General features: G+C 33.2%; 2 protein-coding genes across 3 annotated transcripts in view; one reads left to right on the top strand and one right to left on the bottom strand.

The window, feature by feature from the left end:
- The window catches only part of Traf4 (TNF receptor associated factor 4), a 76,837-nt gene that overhangs the window by 29,206 nt on the left and 26,391 nt on the right, over positions 1-21,240 (bottom strand). The window contains exon 1 of one of the 2 annotated variants that reach the window (XM_090105427.1): positions 6,814-7,083. The exons of the other annotated variant lie outside the window; for it this stretch is intronic. Coding sequence (XP_089961553.1) covers positions 6,814-7,011 — 198 coding nt within the window. The 5' untranslated portion in view covers positions 7,012-7,083. Of the gene's footprint in view, positions 1-6,813; positions 7,084-21,240 lie in introns of those variants that run through there. 2 annotated transcript variants of the gene reach the window in all.
- LOC149906170 (uncharacterized) lies at positions 16,581-19,926 on the top strand. The gene is made up of 2 exons (XM_090105760.1): positions 16,581-16,796; positions 17,031-19,926. Exon 2 carries the CDS (start codon positions 17,032-17,034, stop codon positions 19,522-19,524), a length of 2,493 nt encoding a protein of 830 aa, XP_089961886.1. The 5' UTR covers positions 16,581-16,796; position 17,031; the 3' UTR covers positions 19,525-19,926.

The following is a 21,240-nucleotide window of genomic DNA, read 5'->3' as shown; positions in this document are numbered from 1 at the left end:
TTACGTCAATCTCATACATTCATAATCTATTCTATCGAACGTTACGCTAATAGAAAGCCACTTGTCTAGGGGGGCAGGTAGCGGAAGAATGTCCTTAATAATATGTGATGATTATAGGATATGTAAAAGATTCGATCTGCTGTCTTTTGTGCCGAGAGTAAACGTATGTCCATCCTGAAATATGAACTTTCGCCTCTTAGTAGTAGGACGTGAAAATAACAGTGTATATTACGTTTTTACTATTTTAGGTAAGTATTTAGATATGGTTGAATTTTAATGTAACTATTAACTTATCTATGTCAAGATCGTAAATTAGGTGTCTATTTATTTTAACGAGTTACATTCATTCATATAACAGTTGCACAGAATTTACAAATTGATACAGATTGATATAAACAGCAATGAACCAATTTAGTTTATCTTACTAATGACTTAATGAGTATGAGAAAATAATTAATTTTTACATAATAGGTATAAAGGACAGATTGCGTTTTGTGAACAATTTTGAGTAAGTACCTACGTATTTTATTATAATACTGACAATTTATTTATATTTTAATCAAAAACCCTCCTTATTAAACACATTTATCATTAATATTCATAATTGTAAAGTCAGATGTTAACCAAAATTCCAATCCATTAAATTACATGCTATTCTGTACATTCCACCAAATAGCCACTTCACAGCAAATGTCCGCAGCTGCCGGATCAGCTGATCAATGAAAATCTCCAAACCCAGGTAATGTTTTTTTGGCGTCAGCTGTAACATGCGTGTAAATCTTACGAATTTCACATCTGCCCGCGCAGGTGCCGTGAGGCCTTCCTGCTTCATGGCATCTGCCATACATTTATAATTATAAGTGTTATGAAATAGAATATAGATTACCAGCTTGTTGTAGCCTAAATTGGCCAAGCTGTACGAAGGTTCTATGTTAGTTGATAGATGTTTTGGAATGTGAAGTTTTAGGGTAGATGATTACCAAGGGGGAAATTTGAGGAATATCATTTTCGAAGTAAAAAAAAACTCTAGCCCTACGATAAATCTAACAAAAAATCCAGAATTGATAAGAAAAATCAAATTCCAATATCATCCGGAAACACAATATTATCGATACTAATTTTTTTTTTCGCATCCGTGCAATACTTGAACCCTGATATGCTATCAAGTTACATATCCGTTCATGTTCAATAACTTAACGGTTTATCATTCATAACTTAAGATATAGAGGATCTGATTACATTATAATTATGGGATCGAGCAAATAGATTTATTTCATCATTGTTTATAAAGACGACATGATTGAGACTAGGTACATACCGACCGAATTATAAATGATGGTTTTTTTTTACTACATATCATAATAATGCACCTATACAAGAAATAATATAAGAAAAAAATAATAATTTTGAATCTCGACACACTTAAAATACAACACCGAATAAGTATTAAGTACATATTAAGTTTGTTATTTTTTTTTTTTATTTTAGAAGTGCATTTATATTTTAAGGTATGTATGTTAAGACATTCTGAGTAAACATGTTACTTAGCCTTCAAAAGATAGCCTTGATGACTACATTATGTCTCATTATGCTGCGCGCACGCAACTAGGAAAATGCGTTTACGCGAAATAAGTGTTTCTTATTTTGAATTTATTTTAGGTTCGTAATCGTAAGATATTTAAAATCTATATCGATATGAAATTTTATATTTTTTGCGTAGTGTATTAAATTCAGAATGTTGGCTCTAGAATAAATTATTACTTTTTAAAGTTATTATTAAAATAAAAATGTACCTATTTAGGTAGTACGCGAATTAAAATTCCGAATACCTTTTAAAATTCCGAAATATATTCAAAGTAAACATCTATTATTTAACGGATTTCAATGGCTCCCCGGTGTCAGGTTTCGTGACACCGAGAACAGCTGACTGTGTAAAAAAACCCACCCTCTTCCTTTATTCCGAAGCTTGTCTATTTGAAAGCCTTTATATAAAGGTTTATAATCGAAAAAAATACTAGAAGATTCGATCAAATTCCTTGGTAGGTATAATCTATTCTTCTTCTAGCTTACGATAGAGAGAGGTGATAAAAAAGAATTTCCATACATGCTTAACGATCTCCATTTATCTGTAGAAATTTTGAAATTTATAATCTATGAACGAGCCCATTCGAAATTTAAATAATCATACGTTCCATTTTCAAATTATGGTTAACTATTTTATTTTTTAAGTCATGTGTGCACGGTTCGCTTCCCACCAGTAGCTTGCACATGGCACACAGGAATTTGACACGCAGATGTTCGTTCCGCCACAGACAATAAAATACCTAATAAATACGACCAGCAGGACTTCCAACATATGACAACAATATTTAATTTAACGACATCAAACTCTCTATTTTCATTTTTCACGATCACTCTCGAAAACCGTACGGAGAAAGCGTGATACAATTACAAATTATCTTTATTCTTTATGAATCACGCCAAAAACCATTTGACCATTCATTCGATTAAAAGTTCAAGCAAAACGAGAACACAGTATTACAATATTATTTCCTACAGTAAGGAATCGCCTTTAATGTCGCGCGATGCCGCCGCCAGCGTAGGTACTTACGCTGCCACACGAAAATACGCTAGGGTTGCAACAAATGGGAAATAAAACAATTGTGATTATTAATATTATGATGAAATCTTTATTCATATGTACATTCAAAATAATTGCGATTATTAAATCTGATGTAATTATTTGTTCATAAATATATAATTACCGATATTGCACTGCTAAATATTATTTACGTGGACACTTTATTTTTGGATGTTCTTAATTGTATATTATAACATTTAACTAAGTAATGCATTCGCATTGGGATGTACAATCTGATTAGAAAATAATAAGGACAACATATACATAGCTTTGATTTTAATTCAACAGATACAATTAATACAATCTTTCTGAAATATTGCTTCCTTCTGGGATTTCAATGTATATTTACATCCGTAAACCGAACAGTTTGTGCGCGCCATAATAGAATATGTAAGTACCTATGTATAATAAAATTATTACACAAAAAATACGACTGCGTCATCCTTTCGCGCTAGGTAAAGCAAACTAAGCGTGTTTGCTTTACGCGGCCCGCGTCACCCGACCCCCGCCAGTTCCCCTCCGTTTCTCTGCACAAGTACATTCGTCGCACTACTGTAGGAAATAATGGTAATACTGTGACGAGAAAGCTAAGCTGTGACAGCCATTAGCGCATGCGCGTGAGTTACGACGCATATGGCAACATCATCAACATTTCGAAATGCCCTCCCATTTCTCTGCTATTAAAATAAGTGCTTGTCGTTATAAACGTATTTTTATTAAGTAAAGCTTGTCTGTTATGTCAATAGCCTGGCTCCTGCCGTGAGCTAACTTAACGGAGACGACTTTGTATGCTGTGGCCACTAGCTATCAAACGCAGTCTGCATTCCATTCGCTTTATTATGGCATTCGCGCCAAATGTTCCCGCCTCTACATGTCGTACTAAACGTCAAATAACTTTTTCATAAAATTCCGGCAAACAATAAATCCAAAAGGTCGTTCGGAAATTGATGACTTTCGTTTTACGATTACAAATGAATGTACCTATATTTTAGTACGTTTTTTAATTTACTGCAAGTTATTTTGTAGCACTTTGACATCTTCTAAAGCCTTATTTCAAAACATAAATAACATTTATAGCTCTTACGAAATATGACCTTATTCGTATGCAATTTATTATGTGAAATGTGAATTATAACATTTTAGTAACAAAAGAACATTAGTAACGCGCATCAATTATAAAACGAGAAGATGTATTCTGAGATAAAGAAAAATGTATTCTAAGATACCTATCTCTTTTATTGTTATCTGGGCACGATAATAAGACAAAAATGTGCAAAATAGAGTGTCGTGACTAGCGGAGTTTGCGCGTAACACCGAACAAATAAGGTTAATTTGTGAGGTAAATAGGGTGGTGGCACCAATTATCGGCCATGTCAACTTTTTTTGAACTTTGACTCGATGTAATTTTTACATTAATAGCTTTTTCTTTCTTACAGTGCCTTTTTTGGGTAGAGAGATATTGAAACTCCATTACTACATTTGCAAAATTACGAATCCATTGTTACTTTATTAAATATAGAATTTTTATTTCGAATATGCCGATTTCCCTCAATATCGGCCACTAACACCAAACTAACACCCTAATATCTGCCGTCTTTGGCCCTAATATCGGCATACCTTTTCTAAGGTGAAGTTAGATCAATAAAACTTAAAACTGGTAATATTTTTTATTATCAATTGAGATACAAATCATTTTTTTAACTCACCTATCATGATTGGTCTTTTCGTTACATTGTCTTAAAAATTAAAAGTAATGTACCTAGTTCAGTATTCTTCAGACAAATAAAGATATGGGATTAATTAATGAGACTTATGTCCATCAACTAGAAAAAGAATTGGTTTGGAAATGTTATCAGAAATCACCGAATCATTAAAGCCATTTGCAACATATTCATAGAATACTACGAGTAGGTACATACACTTCTAGTGCACCCACTATTTGATAAAACCAAGAAACCAGGAGGATGGTGTGCTATTAACGATTACTTTAGGTGGTCTACGGATGTAGGGAAAACAACCATGGGAGGCAAAGATTTTCCTTATGCAGATATGACTAGCAAAACAGTTATTGTTACTTTTTCACTGCCCTTAGCAACTTCATAAATGTTGTACTTTTGTCTTCGGACAAATACTAAAGCTCGTCTCATCCCTATTAAATATTCTCAGTGGATCTTGTAATATGTCTTCCGTGTCCGATTGATTTTAAGTCATTAAACCACTTTCTTCTGTAACTACAGCCCTGGCCAGCGTAATAGCTTCTGGAGCCTTTTCATTAAGAATTGAGTCTCTTTTTAAAAACAAGGAACGGATTGGTTCGTTTATCATCTTTTATAATATTTTAACGCAATTGCGGTTTTCCTAGATCACGTTCCTACGATAGCCATCCGTATCAACAATTGAACAATTTCCTCTCCTTCATTTTGGTTTAAGACGGTATCTCCACCAACTGTGCAATCTGTGTCTATTCTTCCATGAAGTCTATCTTGTAAAGTGGTCCTCAGAATGTCGTATTGTCGAGATGCTTCTCTGATGCTCATATTTTGATGGCATTCACTGCCTCTATTGTTTTACTACGGTCAACAAAAAGGAAACGTTTGCAATGGCCAACGTTTTCCTTTTTGTTGATCTTTTGGGAGTTTTGATTGAGACGGCATGATTTTGGCATAGCTCAACAAAAATTAAAATACATCTTGTATCAACTCCCTAGTAGAAAAGGTTTTACTAAGGTGGCCGTTATTACGCATCGATTCGCTATATATCGGCCGTAGCTAATAAAAATCGTTTTTAGGCGGCCGACTTTAGGATCTAGTGATCAAACGGAGCTGTTGTTTCATTTCTAACCTTATTATTGCTACTGCTGACATTTAAAATAGCTAAACATGTTATTTAAAGTTTTCATGCATTACCCCAATATCGACCATCCGGCCGATATTGAGATTTATCAATAAATATAGATCCCTAATCTCGGCCCCGCAATTATTTTATTAAAAAGACAAGTAAATGTAAAAAACGCACTATCTTATCGAAAATTTGACTGTTTTTCTTTAAGAACACATAAAATTAAATACTATAGGTTTGTTTAATTCCATTAAAATACTTATCCACGTAAAGCGTCGACTCAGGGATTTGACTCAGCAATATCGCCAAATCATGCACGTCTGTACCTTCGCGTGCTCTATGGCCAACTGAATGTTCCACAGTTGAGGTACCCGCACCCAAATTAGGGAGGTTTTGCGTATGTATATAGAGTAACTTTTTGCATAAAAACTTTTATGATTTAAGATCGATTTTTATAGTTATATTCAATTTTCTCGAAAAGGCCGATATTAGGAGACGGCCGATAATAGGAGACTCCACCCTACCTACCTACATTCTCTCTCATGAATGGCATGTAAAAGGTAAAATGAAGTGTAACATTTGTAAAATCAATGGGAGACCTAAATAAAGTCGAAACTTCAGTATTTAGAAAGGCATCTCAAAAGGTGAAAGTCATGTACTAGGTATCATTTGCAAAAACTCGCATCTCTGTGCGGCCTTGCCAAGGTGATTGCAAGGGGGACAAACATAACGGTTATTGCGCCGAGCCACGCCGAGCACCGGCTCCCACCTACCACTTAATAAGCATTCATACCACACCGCGTTGTTGTATAACCATTGACGGCCGTATACGCTACACTGTTGTTAGCCGACAAACAAAACCCTCAATGAAACTTCAATTTGCCTCTCGGCAAAAGCACCTCTTGAGGCCGCGCGTGAGAAACAAAACACGTATAGTTCATTTCCTTTGAAAGATAGCTTAATAGCCAGCATATAAGGTGTACTGGATTCGCATTTTGGACACGTATCCCGTCGTTTAAGGGGAACCAGTTATATTTAACCGTGATATCTTAATAATGGAACGCTTTTCATTTGTTTGTAAACATCATTCAATTAGTTAAATTTTAAAATTGTTGACACAATTATGAACATTTAACAATATCATAATATCGTTATTTAGCTGAATATTACTATAATAATGCAAATTGTTAGTAAATATTATTATAAATTAGATCAAACGTGTCTAATGGTCTACTTATAAATAATATTTCACAGAATATCCTCAATCCTCATTACCAAACGTGGAAGAGGGTCTTTCGTATAATAGATTCGGTTCAAGTGACAAGGGGACTTACTATTTGGCTGATTTCCGTGATGGGGATCGGCGAAATTGTTTTTTCAGAGCCCTGCGGGAGGGATGAGGCACTCGGCGTCGGCGATACTCCCGGAGAGCTCGGCTGGACATTGACAACGCTCTCCTTCGAGGTGCGGTTGGGAGACAACCTCGAAGGGAAGCTGAGCGTCTTCGTCCACTGCGAGAGGCTGCGCACCATCTTGTCTGTTCATAAGCACAACACGACACTGAACTTTTAAACGAGCGACACGTGCACTCACCACGGCTGACGGCGAACGAATGAAATCAGAAATGCCTTTTGGCGTAGAGCCTGTGCAAGTTGCGACGTGTTGGTTTGAGCTTGTGTGCGTAGGGTGACCACGATTGCCTATGTGTGATGGTCTATATGTTATTGTACCCGTCTTGGGAGCTGGTTGCAACTTGCGATCTTTTGTTTATCGACCACCTTACATTTAAATATGTGAAGAAATTTTGCACAAATTTGCATTGTTTAGCTTGAGGACGTTTGCACTTTACGTGAATTATGCACGAGTTTTAGAGGCTATACGGAGCTTTGATAAGCTTCGGAAAATTTATTGTTTTCTTATAATATCATAATATTTCGTCTATATATGTACTTACATTTTATGAATGTGAAGTAAACATTCGCATATTTGCACGAATAACGAATAAACCTTTGTTATTTGAAAAACGAAAAGCTTTTAATAATAAAGCTTCGAAATAGGTAACACCTTAAAAAATAAATTCAATTTTTACCATTATGTTCTCATAGGTAACTAACAAGTACAAATAAATCTTATCTGATTCAAATATTATTCGACATAGATAAAATTCTCCATAACTATGTACTTTGATAAGTGCTAGATAAGTGCGAGAACTTACAAAGTAAGTAACTAAAATTTCCTACAATTTTACCATCCCACAAAATTAAAATAGATATTATACAGTATACTACCTTTGTATCCGTTTGTTTTTTTTTTTATCTAAAATAAAAGGTAACTGACTAGATTCCAATCAATTGACAATAGCATTGAAAACTTAAACCCGACCGAGCACCAAATTTTTAGAGTAGGTAATTACTAAAATACTTATTAACCACCTTAAAATTCAGTGTGTTTTTAAAACATTTTTCACTACGAGTAATGCTTAGAATCGTCTCTAGAGTTCTTATTGAGAACAAAATCATAAAAAGGATTAGTAACGCTATATGCAGTGCAAAAAATAACTGCACGTGGCATTCCAGAGGGTGGCACCCTTCGATTAATGTGCGACCATAAGATGTATGGGGAACAAAGAATGTTATTTACGAATTGCAGTAAAACTTGCTGCGTATTTATTATTTCAAATGAATGAATTCTTTTCTTGACCTTTTTGAACTTTAGAAACAATATTACTGAGTTCGTTTTAGTTCTAGGTCTTTATCTTATTTAAAGACTATCATTTACCATCTAAGTTAAAAGAATGAAAAACTTTATAACTAAGTTCCTAGTTGATTAAGCTACGTTGCGTTGAGCAAGCCTTTATAAATGGTCAATTTGGTAAGCTAAAAGTACCTATGTACAAAGGTTCATTTACTAACCACTTTTTGTGCACTTAAGAAATAACCAAGGAAACATAATTTTGTGCACTAAGAGCCATTCAGACGGGAAGGTACGTGGTGCGTGAATCTGAAACAATACAGGATTGCGTGTTGCAACTTCCGACGCGACACGTGCGCGCGCAGCTGCCTCGCCGCCCGCAGCGCTTAAGTGCTCTAGACCTAACTGAAGTTTGAATTTAAACGGTTTTTGGTTTTTAAAATAATTTTTGGACGAGTGTTCAATCGTGTGGCAAAATCGAATTTCGAATTTCGAATTTACAGAGAATATTTCACAATACATTATAAAGGACGAAGAAGCAACGCTTATTTATGTCCGTAACCCGTCTGTGTGCCACTTCTTAAGAGAAGAGAGCTTCGATTTTTGTTTTTGTGTTAAAAATCATAATTATTTATATACTTAGTAGTCACTTCCTTCAGGTAATTAAAGCATGTATCAACAACTTCGAAAATTCTCTATCATTCGTAGAAAGCTGCGCAGCTCCTGACTCACATAGTTGATCCCGGGCGAGCAAATTGCAATGATTTAACCTTATTTTAAATCATACGCACAATTTATAATTTCGTAATTTTAAAAGAGTAAAACATAATATGTATGAAAAGCTTCTTATGTCCCTGTTAAATAACAGAGCCCAAGTGGCTCAAACTGAGGCACTTATGAATATACATATTTTTTATCTCAGCTAGGCACGAGGCTTTCGACAGCCGTTATCTGAAATAAAAGCTGCATTCACTCTTTGTTTGAATTCGAACTCATTGAATGGACCCCATTATAAATAGAGGGTGGGATCGTGTGATTGACAATACACTTCAGTTAGAATTTAATACGTCGTTAAATAATGAATAAAACCAAACAAAAATCTCCAAATTCAAAGAGTGGTTAAAATTCACTGTCACGTTTTGTCTGCGCGTAAAATAATGAGTAATCGATATTGTCTTTGTTTGTTGAAGACGAGTTATTGAAAACTAATCTACATATATTTAATCAGAAAATAGATTTGATCTAATGTCATTTCTAACTTGTATTAACAGATCTAAGAATTAGTTTTCGGTATACTCTTTGTATTTTTATTCAGAAGGTAAGTGCATTTAGTAATTTGGTTATAGTACTTTATAACATCAATTTAATTTAGAATGTCTCTGAGGAATTCCAAAAAACAAAACGACCCCTCAATTGTCCATTGTTCAAAGTTTAATTACGTTGTCCCCTAAAATAAAAACGCGTAGTCACTATATTGATCGCATTGCTTGTGGCATTGCTGATTTGACAATAAAATAGAGTAGGTACCTATGTTTTGTATTCTCTGTAGCAAATCTGCAGTTACTAATTAATGTACAATTAAATGTTAATAATAGTAATAGATGAGTGATGACGTTATCCATACCTAAACTATATACTGAACCAATTTGCGTGAAATTTGGTATGGAGATATTTTGATACCCGAGAAAGGACATAGGTAGGCTACTTTTTACCCCGGGAAATAGGATAGGTTTCATCCCGTAAATCCCACGGGAACTGGAACTATGCGGGTTTTTCTTAGCCTGCGCGGGCGAAGCTGCGGGTGGAAAGCTAGTTCTAAAATAAATCATGAAAAATAACACTGAAATTTGAAACTAGCGGATAACCGCGATACAGAATGAATAAAATTCAAGCCAACAGTACTTTAATAATATGTATTATAATTATTTATTAATTACTAGCTTACCGCCCGCAGCTTCGCCCGCTTTGTCTAAAACCTAATAAATTATATACTAAAACCCATCTAAAACCTTCCTCTTGAATCACTCTATCTATTAAAAAAACCGCATCAAAATCCGTTGCGTAGTTTTAAAGATTTAAGCATACAAAGGCACATAGGGACAGAGAAAGCGGCTTTGTTTTATACTATTTAGTGATAATTTATATTAGGTATCTATATAATGTAATAATTATAATCATCCACCGTCCACGCCGCACGCGTACGTACATTCAATACAATTATACAATAAAATAAGAATTTTACCATCATTAATAAAACCACGACTAAACTACAAAAAAGAAGAATACGATAGCACAGACGATAGCTCTAATTTTAAGTAATTAGTTAAAAAGTAACTAAAATTAACAACACAGGAGTACGAAATTAGTCGACTGTCAATATGTATAGCTGCTGGGATATTGCACTATTTTAGTACAGTCATAAATAAAAGTCAAACCGTAAAATACTTCGTGTACTTTCTTGTGTTTTGTTAAAAGTTAATTATAGGTAGCTTAGCGGCTTAGGTGTGTTTTATGTGTAAATTTTGTTGTTACTTTTCGCTGTAAACGTCAGTAGGTATGTATGTAGATAATCTTATATATAAAAATGAATCGCAAAATGTGTTGGTAAGCGCATAAGTAACTCGAGAACGGCTGAACCGATTTCGATAATTATTTTTTTATTATATTCCTTGAAGTACGAGGATGGTCTTTATGTAGAGAAAACGTAAACATGTACCACGGGCGAAGCCGGGGCGGACCGCTAGTATCTAATAATTATGTATTCTTTGATCAACGTATTTTTTTACTTAAAATATTTTTACTCATGCTATGTGTAAAATTTTATTATAATTCCAGTTCAGGATTAAATACATATTTAAAAAACAAAAATTATCTACTATAAAATCGACAAGAATTTAAAATGTTTGAATATAATTTATATAAAACACAATACGTCTTATACAAATATTGAAGTGGGAAATAACTGCAATAAGATTAAAGTAAATATAATCATTTCCAAGGAATTCCTCGTGTTTAAATATAAATACGATGTAATGGCATCATTAGTTGATTATTACCAACACAAATTGTAAGTAAACAATTTTGTTATTCCCATACGAATTGCATTGTTCATCGAAATTTATTGGTGATTACCCTAACTGTGTGAACGGACATTTGATGACATAATCCTTCATCTGAATATCATCTTTATCTCTCATGATATAAAGCTCAAAGTTACATAACAGTTTTAGTATAACATGTCACACGTGTTTGGAAGGATATCCGATAATCGAATTTTTTGTTTATCTGTGAACTAATTGTTATAATCTGTATGAAGTATAGGCTATTTCCTTATTAAGGTGCGTGTACATTTGACCCCCTATAAGGAAATTAATATGTGGGTAACGTTCTAACAATTAATTCTGAACTTGAAGTTAATTAAAAAACAATTTAGTTTAATATTGACCCTGCGTTATAATTTGGGGTGGTTTGACATGCGTATTGAAATAGAATTGTGAGAACATAAGTATTGGATTTTACATAATTTTATAAATATAAATAGCATATAGCCTTCCTCGATAAATGAGCTATCTAACACCGAAATAATTTTTCAAATCGGACCAGTAGTTCCCGAGATTAGCGCGTTCAAACAAACAAACAAACAAACTCTTCAGCTTTATAATATTAAGTATAGATCCTCTTATCTTACAAATTAAGTACTTAATAAATTATTTATAATCAGTTCATAAATGATTTTTTTTTAATATGATTAAATAGAGTTACCTACCATCTAAAAAAATACTCAAACACGAAATCCCAAATGACATCAATTTAGCACGTATTACAACACCACATTGAGAACTCCAAAAGTAAATACGCTAAAATTAAATCCATTGAATCCCAAACAGTATATTGTCCTACATTAATTGCCCATGTGCTTGCCCCACGGCTAAAGCAAAACAATAGAGTTTCACACCATGTGTGTCATGGAGTTAACAAAAAAACTAAAATAGATTTAGCAAAGGGAACCGCTGTATGGGAAGAGTCCATCAATCTTTTAAAAACACTTGAATAAATAATATCGGGTGGGATTTGGTTGGACTCATTAAATTTGGGTTGCCAGGTCTGAAAATTCAGAGGAATAACATTGTTTCGGAAACATTATAGGTACATAGCTTTTGCCATATGTAGGAGAACTTTAGCAACAAGCTATCACGTGAAATCTCTAGTACTCAAATAAGCTCGTAAAATAAAATGATTAGCCAAGTTTACATTAAAAACTGTATGCTTCCTGCATTTTAGATCAAGTAATTGTAAATAGTTTAAAATTTTAATTAGTAGTCGTGGTCAATCACACGATTTTCTTCAATAACTGTTTAATAACAATTGAGTGACCTTTCGGCGCTATTTTTTTTTTCGATTGTGTCGATACGGTCTTGATATAATGGCATACGTGGTCACGCGTCATCAAAGCGTGACCGTTCTAAGATTTAAAATTTAAATATTGTAAAAATATTTCAACACAAAAAGGTATAAAGCTTTAAATCCGCGATTATACGAAATGATTCAAATTGTACTCATATCGAGAGCAATCTAAATTATAATGGGTTTTTTATACAAAAAATGTTCTTTTTTAAAAGCTGTATAATTGGAGTTATACCATTAATTATAACCTTCAAATTATCAGAGCGTAGGAAGAAATTATCTATTTTAGAGCGCAGATAATCCAAATTTGGTTTTCGAATAATTAATGCGTATAGCCGTGCATATTTACGTTTATGTAGCGTTAACATTCCATTCCGAAGCCGCATACTAACAATCAGAGTTGAGGCAATTCCTTTAGTGACGCTTTATAGACCGTTATGACAATTTGTTGTACAACCCTTACGGGCAAACGAGCAGCCATAGACAATATTCTATTTTTAATCTGTCGAAACGCCAATACCAATGCGTCACATTTTGTATTCTCTATTTGAAATTTCTAAACAAAGAAAGGGCATAGAACTTTTAAATCATGTATGGCGATGTGACATTGATGGCGCGTAAAAGAAAAATAAAAGCACTGACACATTTATTAGAGCTGTCACTTACCTGTGACGAGTAAGTTTTCAAGTTTAATTTGTGATAAGCTTAATGTGCGTTTAGATGGCGTGGATGGATGGGCTACTGGATTTGAGCTTTCACATTTACTTGTACAAATGACCCTTAAATGGGACGAAAAACAAAGAACGGCTAAATATGAAGCAATAATATAAAATGTAACAAAAATCGTTATGTGATGCAACCGTTTGAAATAGATACACATAACACAGGAAATTGGATATTTAAGTCAAACTTAATGTAATCTTAAAATGTAATACATTTTGGTAAGCATTATTGTTTTGAGCTTTATAAAACACTTTAACTTCAGATAGAGTGACAGAAAACTTGTGAAATTTGCATGGAAAATTAGATAATTTATGAAAATTGACAAGCTTTATATTAATTTTCTAATGAGATAAACAATCTTAGTTTATCGATATAATATTTTTGTTAATTATATTTAATTTAATTATGTTTATCAATATAATATTAGTATGTAGGTATATTTTATAATGAAATATATTTTTGCAACAAAAACGTGTTTCGCGTGACAGAACATACACAACAAAATCCTACATATGAACAAAAAACCCTTATATAACCCAATTAGTCACATAAGCTACACCTCCAAAATAAATAGTCATCCATTTAATACAACAATGACAGATATGAAGTAATTTCATTTCACGTAGGGTTATTAGACCTCGACTAACTAAACCTAATTATGTACGCTGACAATACGGCCCAGCATTATTCGACTAATTCATTTGACAGCCGAGTGGTAGTCGTAATCGACGCACTGGAACCATAGACAAAGTTTTTTTATATGTTGACATTAGTAAATTAGTTTTGAGTCGACGAGTACATTCTTATCTCATTGTTTCGTGTTTGCTTTTTGTTTTATTAAATTGTGTACTTATACTAAGTCCCTGTTTTTAGAATATTAGTAAGTATGTAAATTCTATAAAATACGGTAACTAACTTATTAAGGTAGCCCGTTTTGATATCAAACTTTGTATTTAGAGACTGAGGCTGACCCTGTTTATGATTATGTCTAATGTGATCCACCATGTACACTTTTACAGTAGGTACCTATTTTAGCATTCGCTCTAGCCTCTAGCATAACATTTAGTATTCTCTGGCTCTAGAATTTAGTAACTCTTTGAAGATAATAATTTCCATGTATTGAATTCGTATATCCTTCAATGCATCTGTTGAAAATTTGTAGTTAAAATCTCACTTCAAATTCTGCCACCTACAACAATATACCAGGTGCGAACCTACAAAGATTCGGCAGATGTGCATTCCATACTTCATGACATACAAATATACACACACATACTCAATAACTGTCAATATGTGGCCCGCCATATTGGATTGCAATTTGGAAGCTTTAATTAGGGTTTAAATTGATTAGAATCAACGGAATAGCATCTGTAATGGTTGCCATCTGTTTTAAATGTTTATTCATGCTTTTAAATAATTTTTTGGTAAAATTTATCTATCGTTATTTCTAAGTATGTACATTAAAAAGAAAAATATCACAAATTATCTTCTTAGGTAATCAGTTTAGGCCGCGGCCGGCGCGCTGCCTCGCGCGAATATCGTTCTTACTGAATGTGTAGAAAATAATTCTTAGTACAAAATAATGGTTACGAAGCCATCAATATTTATAAAAAAAATCTTATTCTACCTGTACTGTACCTTTGTAAAATTATTCACCCATTTATAGGTCTGATTTTATTTGAATAATTAAAAAGTTCAACTACACTTTACTCACCAATAAACTTTAATTACACTCTACCAATAAAGCACTATACAAACATAATTACACATCGTCATATAATAACAATTTTATTAAGTTCATTCACACAAGAATGGAATGCTACAATGGCTCTCATGACGACTACCTAATTATGACATTAGAGAATTTTTAATTTTACTGTTATGTCACGATTTTTGTTTGTTGGTTTTAAAAGTCAAAACTGCTGAATTGATTTTGCTTAGTTTTGTAGAAAGGTAGTAAATAATAGGGTAGGACTAATTTGTATTAGATTTGCAAATGAGCAAAGACACTACCTACTGAAGCATGTAATTCATAATTAAGTTAAATTTAATTAAACTGCGGTGAGACGTGTATAGAGAGTTATCATTCTCAGCCAATTCTCAGCTATCATTATAACAAAGAATACCAAGCTTTAGTCGATTTTAACTCCAATCCTATTGTAATAATAATATTGTTGCCAAAAAAAAAATGACAATAGATGTCTTTCAACTGCATTTGGAAATATCTTACGATTGATATGTAGATTAAAAAAAGTAGAATTTTGATTAACATGAATCATTATTTTTTATACATCAATTATTATTTTTTATTTTAATAAAAAATAACGATATGTATAATAAGCTATAAATTAATTTAATACTTAGAAATGCATAATTGTAGGAAGAAAAATATTTCTAGATATCAAAAACACTAAATAGTGCGCGACCACGATGCTGCTGCTGTTCACTATATCTATTCGATTTTAAAATCATTACATATATTCACATCAACCAATCAAAATACGCATCTACAACATTTCGTTTTAAATCCGTTTTATACATTTCAACTGTATCAAATACAAACCCATTATTGTAACTAAACAGTAACTGACATCTGACGGAGGTCGAACCCTAGCCATCGAAGACCACCCTCGCTCGTGTAAATATGTCCTAATTCGACCCCATGCGATACCATCGTAAAGTGACGTTTGTTATAATTTTTGATTTCTTATTCTTTCACCGCTCCTGGTCACTGTGTGACAGTTTTTTGGGATTATTATTATAATATTGGTCACTATGCGACAGTTTTTTGGGATTAATATTATTAAAAAAGTAATATGTTTTTAAAAAAGTTACAGAGTTTCTTATAAGCACTTTTTTCCATACTATAGTTAATAAATATATTTTGAAAAGGGTAACAAACAGTTTCTAATGGGCTCGCTCTTCTGTATACACTATATAGTTAATTATAAAGATAAAGATACAGGGACATGCTCTAGTAACTAAGGTATATTAATAACTTTCATGGGGCTACCGGCTAAGCAAAACTATGACCTTAATTCCACTTTTATGGTGGTACTGCAGTGCCGTCCTTAAGGCAGGGCCCGCAGGGCCCTGGCCCGAGGCCCCGAGGTAGGCAGGGGCCCCACAATTCTGAAAATGTTCGATATACAACAACAAATTTTATAACATAATAAGAAAAATATCAAATCACACACTTGGTAAAATAGAAAAAAGATTTTAGGGTACCGTAAAACCTTACAAGATTGCCCAACTAATCTGAGTTTGCCCAGCAAGGTACATTTCACAAATATTGAAAAAAAGCAGCAACATTTTTTAGTTGCGTTTGTTATTTAATTTATGGAAGAAATTTGACTATGTCTCTGGCAACACTACGTAACTGATTTTTCCTAATGTCACTTCAGTCGCTGTCACAACTGTAACAAAGTTGGTGGTGAATTTTGCGGGCCAAAAGTCGTGTGAAAAACTTTCTTTAAAACTCGATTTCTAATTATAGCAGGTAAGTAATTTTTTGTATCATTGTGAATTTGTAATAAATACGCAAGAAAGACCGAATATCCAGTGCGAAATCTCTTTTAAATTCTACGTAATGTTGGTGGGCAATGTCAAATTTGTTTTTCTAAAGCAGTCGTTACGACATTGCCCACAAAAATATTACCGTTAGGGCTGTCACCTAAATGTTAAATTAAATCTGAGTTCCTTGAGCTCAATATTTTTTTCTTTTTTATTTCAGGATGTATAGTGCTAAGACAAAAAATACAAGAAAAAAGAGAACGAAATTAGGTTCGAGACAATACAGAAATTATTCAGATGAAATGCTAGAATTAGCGGTTGACATGGTACAAAATAATAGAATGTCAAGTCGGGAGGCAGAAAAGAGGTTTGGAATCCCTCGACGGACAATATTAAATAAAATAAGAAAAATTCACCTGAAACCAGCTGGAGGACAAAAAAAATTAACTGACGAAGAGGAAGAAAAACTGGCAAACGTGTTGTTAGCTTCAGCAGATTACGGCAGCCCCATGACGAAAATGGATGTAAAAATGTTAGTCTATAAATATGTTGAAAAAAATTCACGAACCGATTTATTTGATGACAAATTACCCAGTGATACGTGGGTAGCAGGATTTCTACACAGAAATCGTTCGAAATTAACCATCAGAACAACTCAAAATATAAAAAAGGTACGGGCTGAGAAAGGATTAGAAGAAATGGAACAATTTTATGCTAATTTAAGTGAAACGCTAAATGATGTACCACCGATGAACATACTGAACTACGACGAGACTAACTTGTCCGACAATCCAGGCACTTCAAAATGTGTTTTTAGAAGGGGCGTCAAACATCCTGAAAGGATACTAAATAGCACAAAGGGTTGTATTTCCATCATGTTTACTGCATGCGCAGCTGGGGCTTGTTTACCAACATATGTAGTTTATAAATCCTCAAATTTGTATTCCGAGTGGATTGAAGGAGGCCCAGCTGGAACTAGATATAATTGTTCCAAATCCGGTTGGTTTGATACAGCTTCATTCGAAGATTATTTTAAAACTATAGTAGTTGAGTGGGCAAAACGGATTCCCGGGCCAAAAGTAGTAATTGGTGATAATTTGTCTTCCCATATAAATATTGAAGTTGTAGAGTTATGCCAAAAACACAATATAAGGATGGTATTTTTACCACCAAATTCCACTCACCTAACGCAACCGCTGGACGTAGCGTACTTTGGCCCACTAAAAAGAGAGTGGAAAAAGATTCTGTTGGATTACAAATTGAAAAATCCAGGACAATCTTCCTTAAATAAAAAACACTTTCCAAAACTTTTGGCTCAATTATTAGAAAATATGAAACATAAGGAAAGTAATAACATAATAAGTGGTTTCAGAGCCACAGGGATATGGCCCGTAAATCCACGAAATGTTTTTAAGAGAATCCCTGAGTATTTAGACGATTCAGAATATGGAATTGATACAGCTTTGTTGGATTATTTAAAAGAATCAAGGGCTGCTAAGCCCATGCAACTAAAAAGAAGTAAGAAATTACACACAGAACCCGGAAAGTCCGTTTGTGCTGACGATATTTCGACTCAACTGACAGCACGTAAAAAGAAATCTGTAAAAAAAAATACTAAAGAGGCAACAATAAAGACTAACCAAGAAAGAGACATAGAAGATATTATGGCGTGGCACACAGAAAATGAGATTTACTTAAATGAAATTACAGGTGAAGTGATAGAAAAAAAGGGAACGATTGAATACGATATGCCATCAACCTCTTTTGGAATCATCGGTTGCGGAGAACCAGCACTATGGCCCCAATTTTCACCGGTGATCTATAATCCAGCCAGACTTGATGCACTTAGTATCAAAATTATCAACATGCATTTAGGTTTAACAGCACACTATACTAACGATCAACAAGTTGACGTGTGTGTATTAAATAAATCAATGAAAAGTTGCAGCCAGAATCGGCTTTTTGTTGCTCATGATGAGAATGATACTCCTGGATGTTTACGAACAATGACGAATATTTCATCTCAACCTAAAGTTATAATAACCTCAGATGTAAGAGTAACACCAAAAGAAATGATGGACATCAAGAAAAAAATTAGATTAGGTACTGATACCATCGGCGGAAAACCAGCCTTACAGATGAAAATTGTTGCAAAGAAAGTTGAAACCAATAAAAGAAAACAGGAAAGTGTAAATACTGGAAGAAAAAAAAAGGTTACGAAACGGAAGAAATTGAGACCATATTATTGTGAAACGAGTTCTGAATCGGATATTCTGAGTATTGCAAACACAGATGATTCTGAATATGAGACATTTGATGAATATCTATCAACATGTTTACAAGAGATAGAGAAAGAAAATTTCGACCCAGAAAACTCCAATCCACCATTTGGGCTTGGTGATATAAGATACTTTACAAACGATGTGAAATTAAAAGAAGAGGACTGGGTTATAGTCAAATTTGCAACAAAAAAAAGCGTAAAGCACTTTGTTGGTCGTGTACTATATTTAAAAAACAGTATTCCTACAGTAAAATTCACAAGAAAAGTAAAAAATGCAAAAGGTGGTAAGGTAATCTTTTCTTACCCGAACGTGGAGGACGTTTGTGACGTAAATGTAGATGATGTGGAAATTGTATTACCTCCTCCAAATATTTCGAGACGAGGCCAAATAATTTTTGATGTTACATTTAATCCTTCATACAACATTCAGTAATAAAATGTTTTAATGGATTAGGCACACAATGCCACATTCGCAAAATGACATTTTAAAATTTCGTAAAATGTCACATTTTTAAATTGTCATATTCCGAAAACGCCACATCGCAAAACGTCACATTACCAACATACCATTTTCGAAAATGTCTTATCGCAAAATCCCGTTTTCGCACAATGTCAAATAATCAAAATATCTAAATATCACTTGGGACAGTATTTTTTTATATTTAGACGTTAATGTTTTTATGAATAACGCCACCTAGCTATAACTTTAAGAAAGACTTGATTAAGCAAATCGTATACTCAATATACCTAAGAAAAATATAAGTGGCTTTAACTATTAAGAATGTGTAATCTTAAGAAATGGCATTTTGAGAATGTGGCATTTTGCTAATGTGGCATTTTGCTAATGTGTCATTTTACTAATGTGGCATATTGAGAAATGACATTTTACGAGTGTCATTTTGCGTTAATATGTCATTTCCCGAATGTGGCATTGTGCGCCTAATCCGTTTTAATTTTGATCAGCCTAAAGAAATAATGAATATGTTTATGAATAATTAACCTAAAGAAGCATCTCGATTCGATCTGATTATTGTTAAGTTTTTAAAAGACTGTTTTTTTTTTGTTTTATGGTCCTACCCAGTTAAATTGCGTGTTTGATTTGTATCAGTTCTATAGTTTTTGTACAAGCTGTTGGAAAAGCCAAATTAAGTTTTGTTTTAATTTATTTTGTTGAGCCTTTAAAAATGTTCCTATTACTTAGGTATGCTAAGAGTTTATTTTAATCTATAGTTTTATAATTACTGTTTGTTTTTAAAAGCTCTATTTTGAATAGGTATAGATTTATTTCATTCACTTTTTGAGATTTTTACAAGTGATATAAATCTATCATATTATGATAACTTACACTAAACAAAATAGATGTACGTACATATTATGTTTAGTAAGAGTTGTTTTAATTTTATATCGTTTTTAAAATAGAAAGTACATATTGCAAATTTTATGATTGTTTAATTTTTATACTATTATTTAAGTCGATTGGCGGAGCTTTCCCCTTTTAATGTTAAAGAGCGAGCCACGTGTTCGTAACGTACCTGTGTATCTACACTGAACTGATTAAATAAAAGAGTGACAACCCTAGCGCATCGTTTTTTTTTTAATAAAAAATACAAAAACTGAAATTCGACTTTGCCCACTCAAATTTGGCAGATAATATAAAAGATAAAACATATAGCAATAAGGTCCTGTGATAGATTGGTATTTTTTCTAAAATGATCTCTAAATCTGATGTTCTTAAGATAGAAAATACCGAAATTACAGAGGTATTTGAAAAGCGGGCAAACTTGTAAAAAATACTTTTTTTTTGGCCCGCTGCTTTAATTGAGGTTTTTAGCACATAAACATTCATTGTCTTGTTGTGATCGGATATTCTATGCAAAGAATATTACATTTATCAATGATTTAGCACAATCACTAACTGAACATAATATTTTTTTCAAAAAATATATAAGTTAGAAAAAAAAAAGCAAGAAATCTGGGCAAAGTTGTACGGTTTAACGGTATTAGTTTTTTAGATTCAAAAAATTTATTTATTGAACTCTCATATGTGGGGTGTTAAGAGACGGGGTTACGATTTAGCCTATTGCGTTATTGTAAACTGAAAAATGATAAAGTTAAAATTTAAGGATTTTCCATCCCTTACATAGGCCCC

The sequence above is a fragment of the Colias eurytheme genome, chromosome 9, assembly GCF_061535395.1.
Source record: "Colias eurytheme isolate Ceu_HAF_F1 chromosome 9, ilColEury1 Martin Lab GWU primary, whole genome shotgun sequence".
Taxonomy (NCBI): domain Eukaryota; kingdom Metazoa; phylum Arthropoda; class Insecta; order Lepidoptera; family Pieridae; genus Colias; species Colias eurytheme.
Note: the sequence above shows the minus strand (reverse complement) of the source record. Positions and strands in the feature narration are given on the sequence as shown.

What these genes read in the sequence shown, in the direction of transcription:
- LOC149906170 (XM_090105760.1), top strand. Translation starts at nt 17,032, where the DNA reads ATGTATAGTGCTAAGACAAAAAATACAAGAAAAAAGAGAACGAAATTA.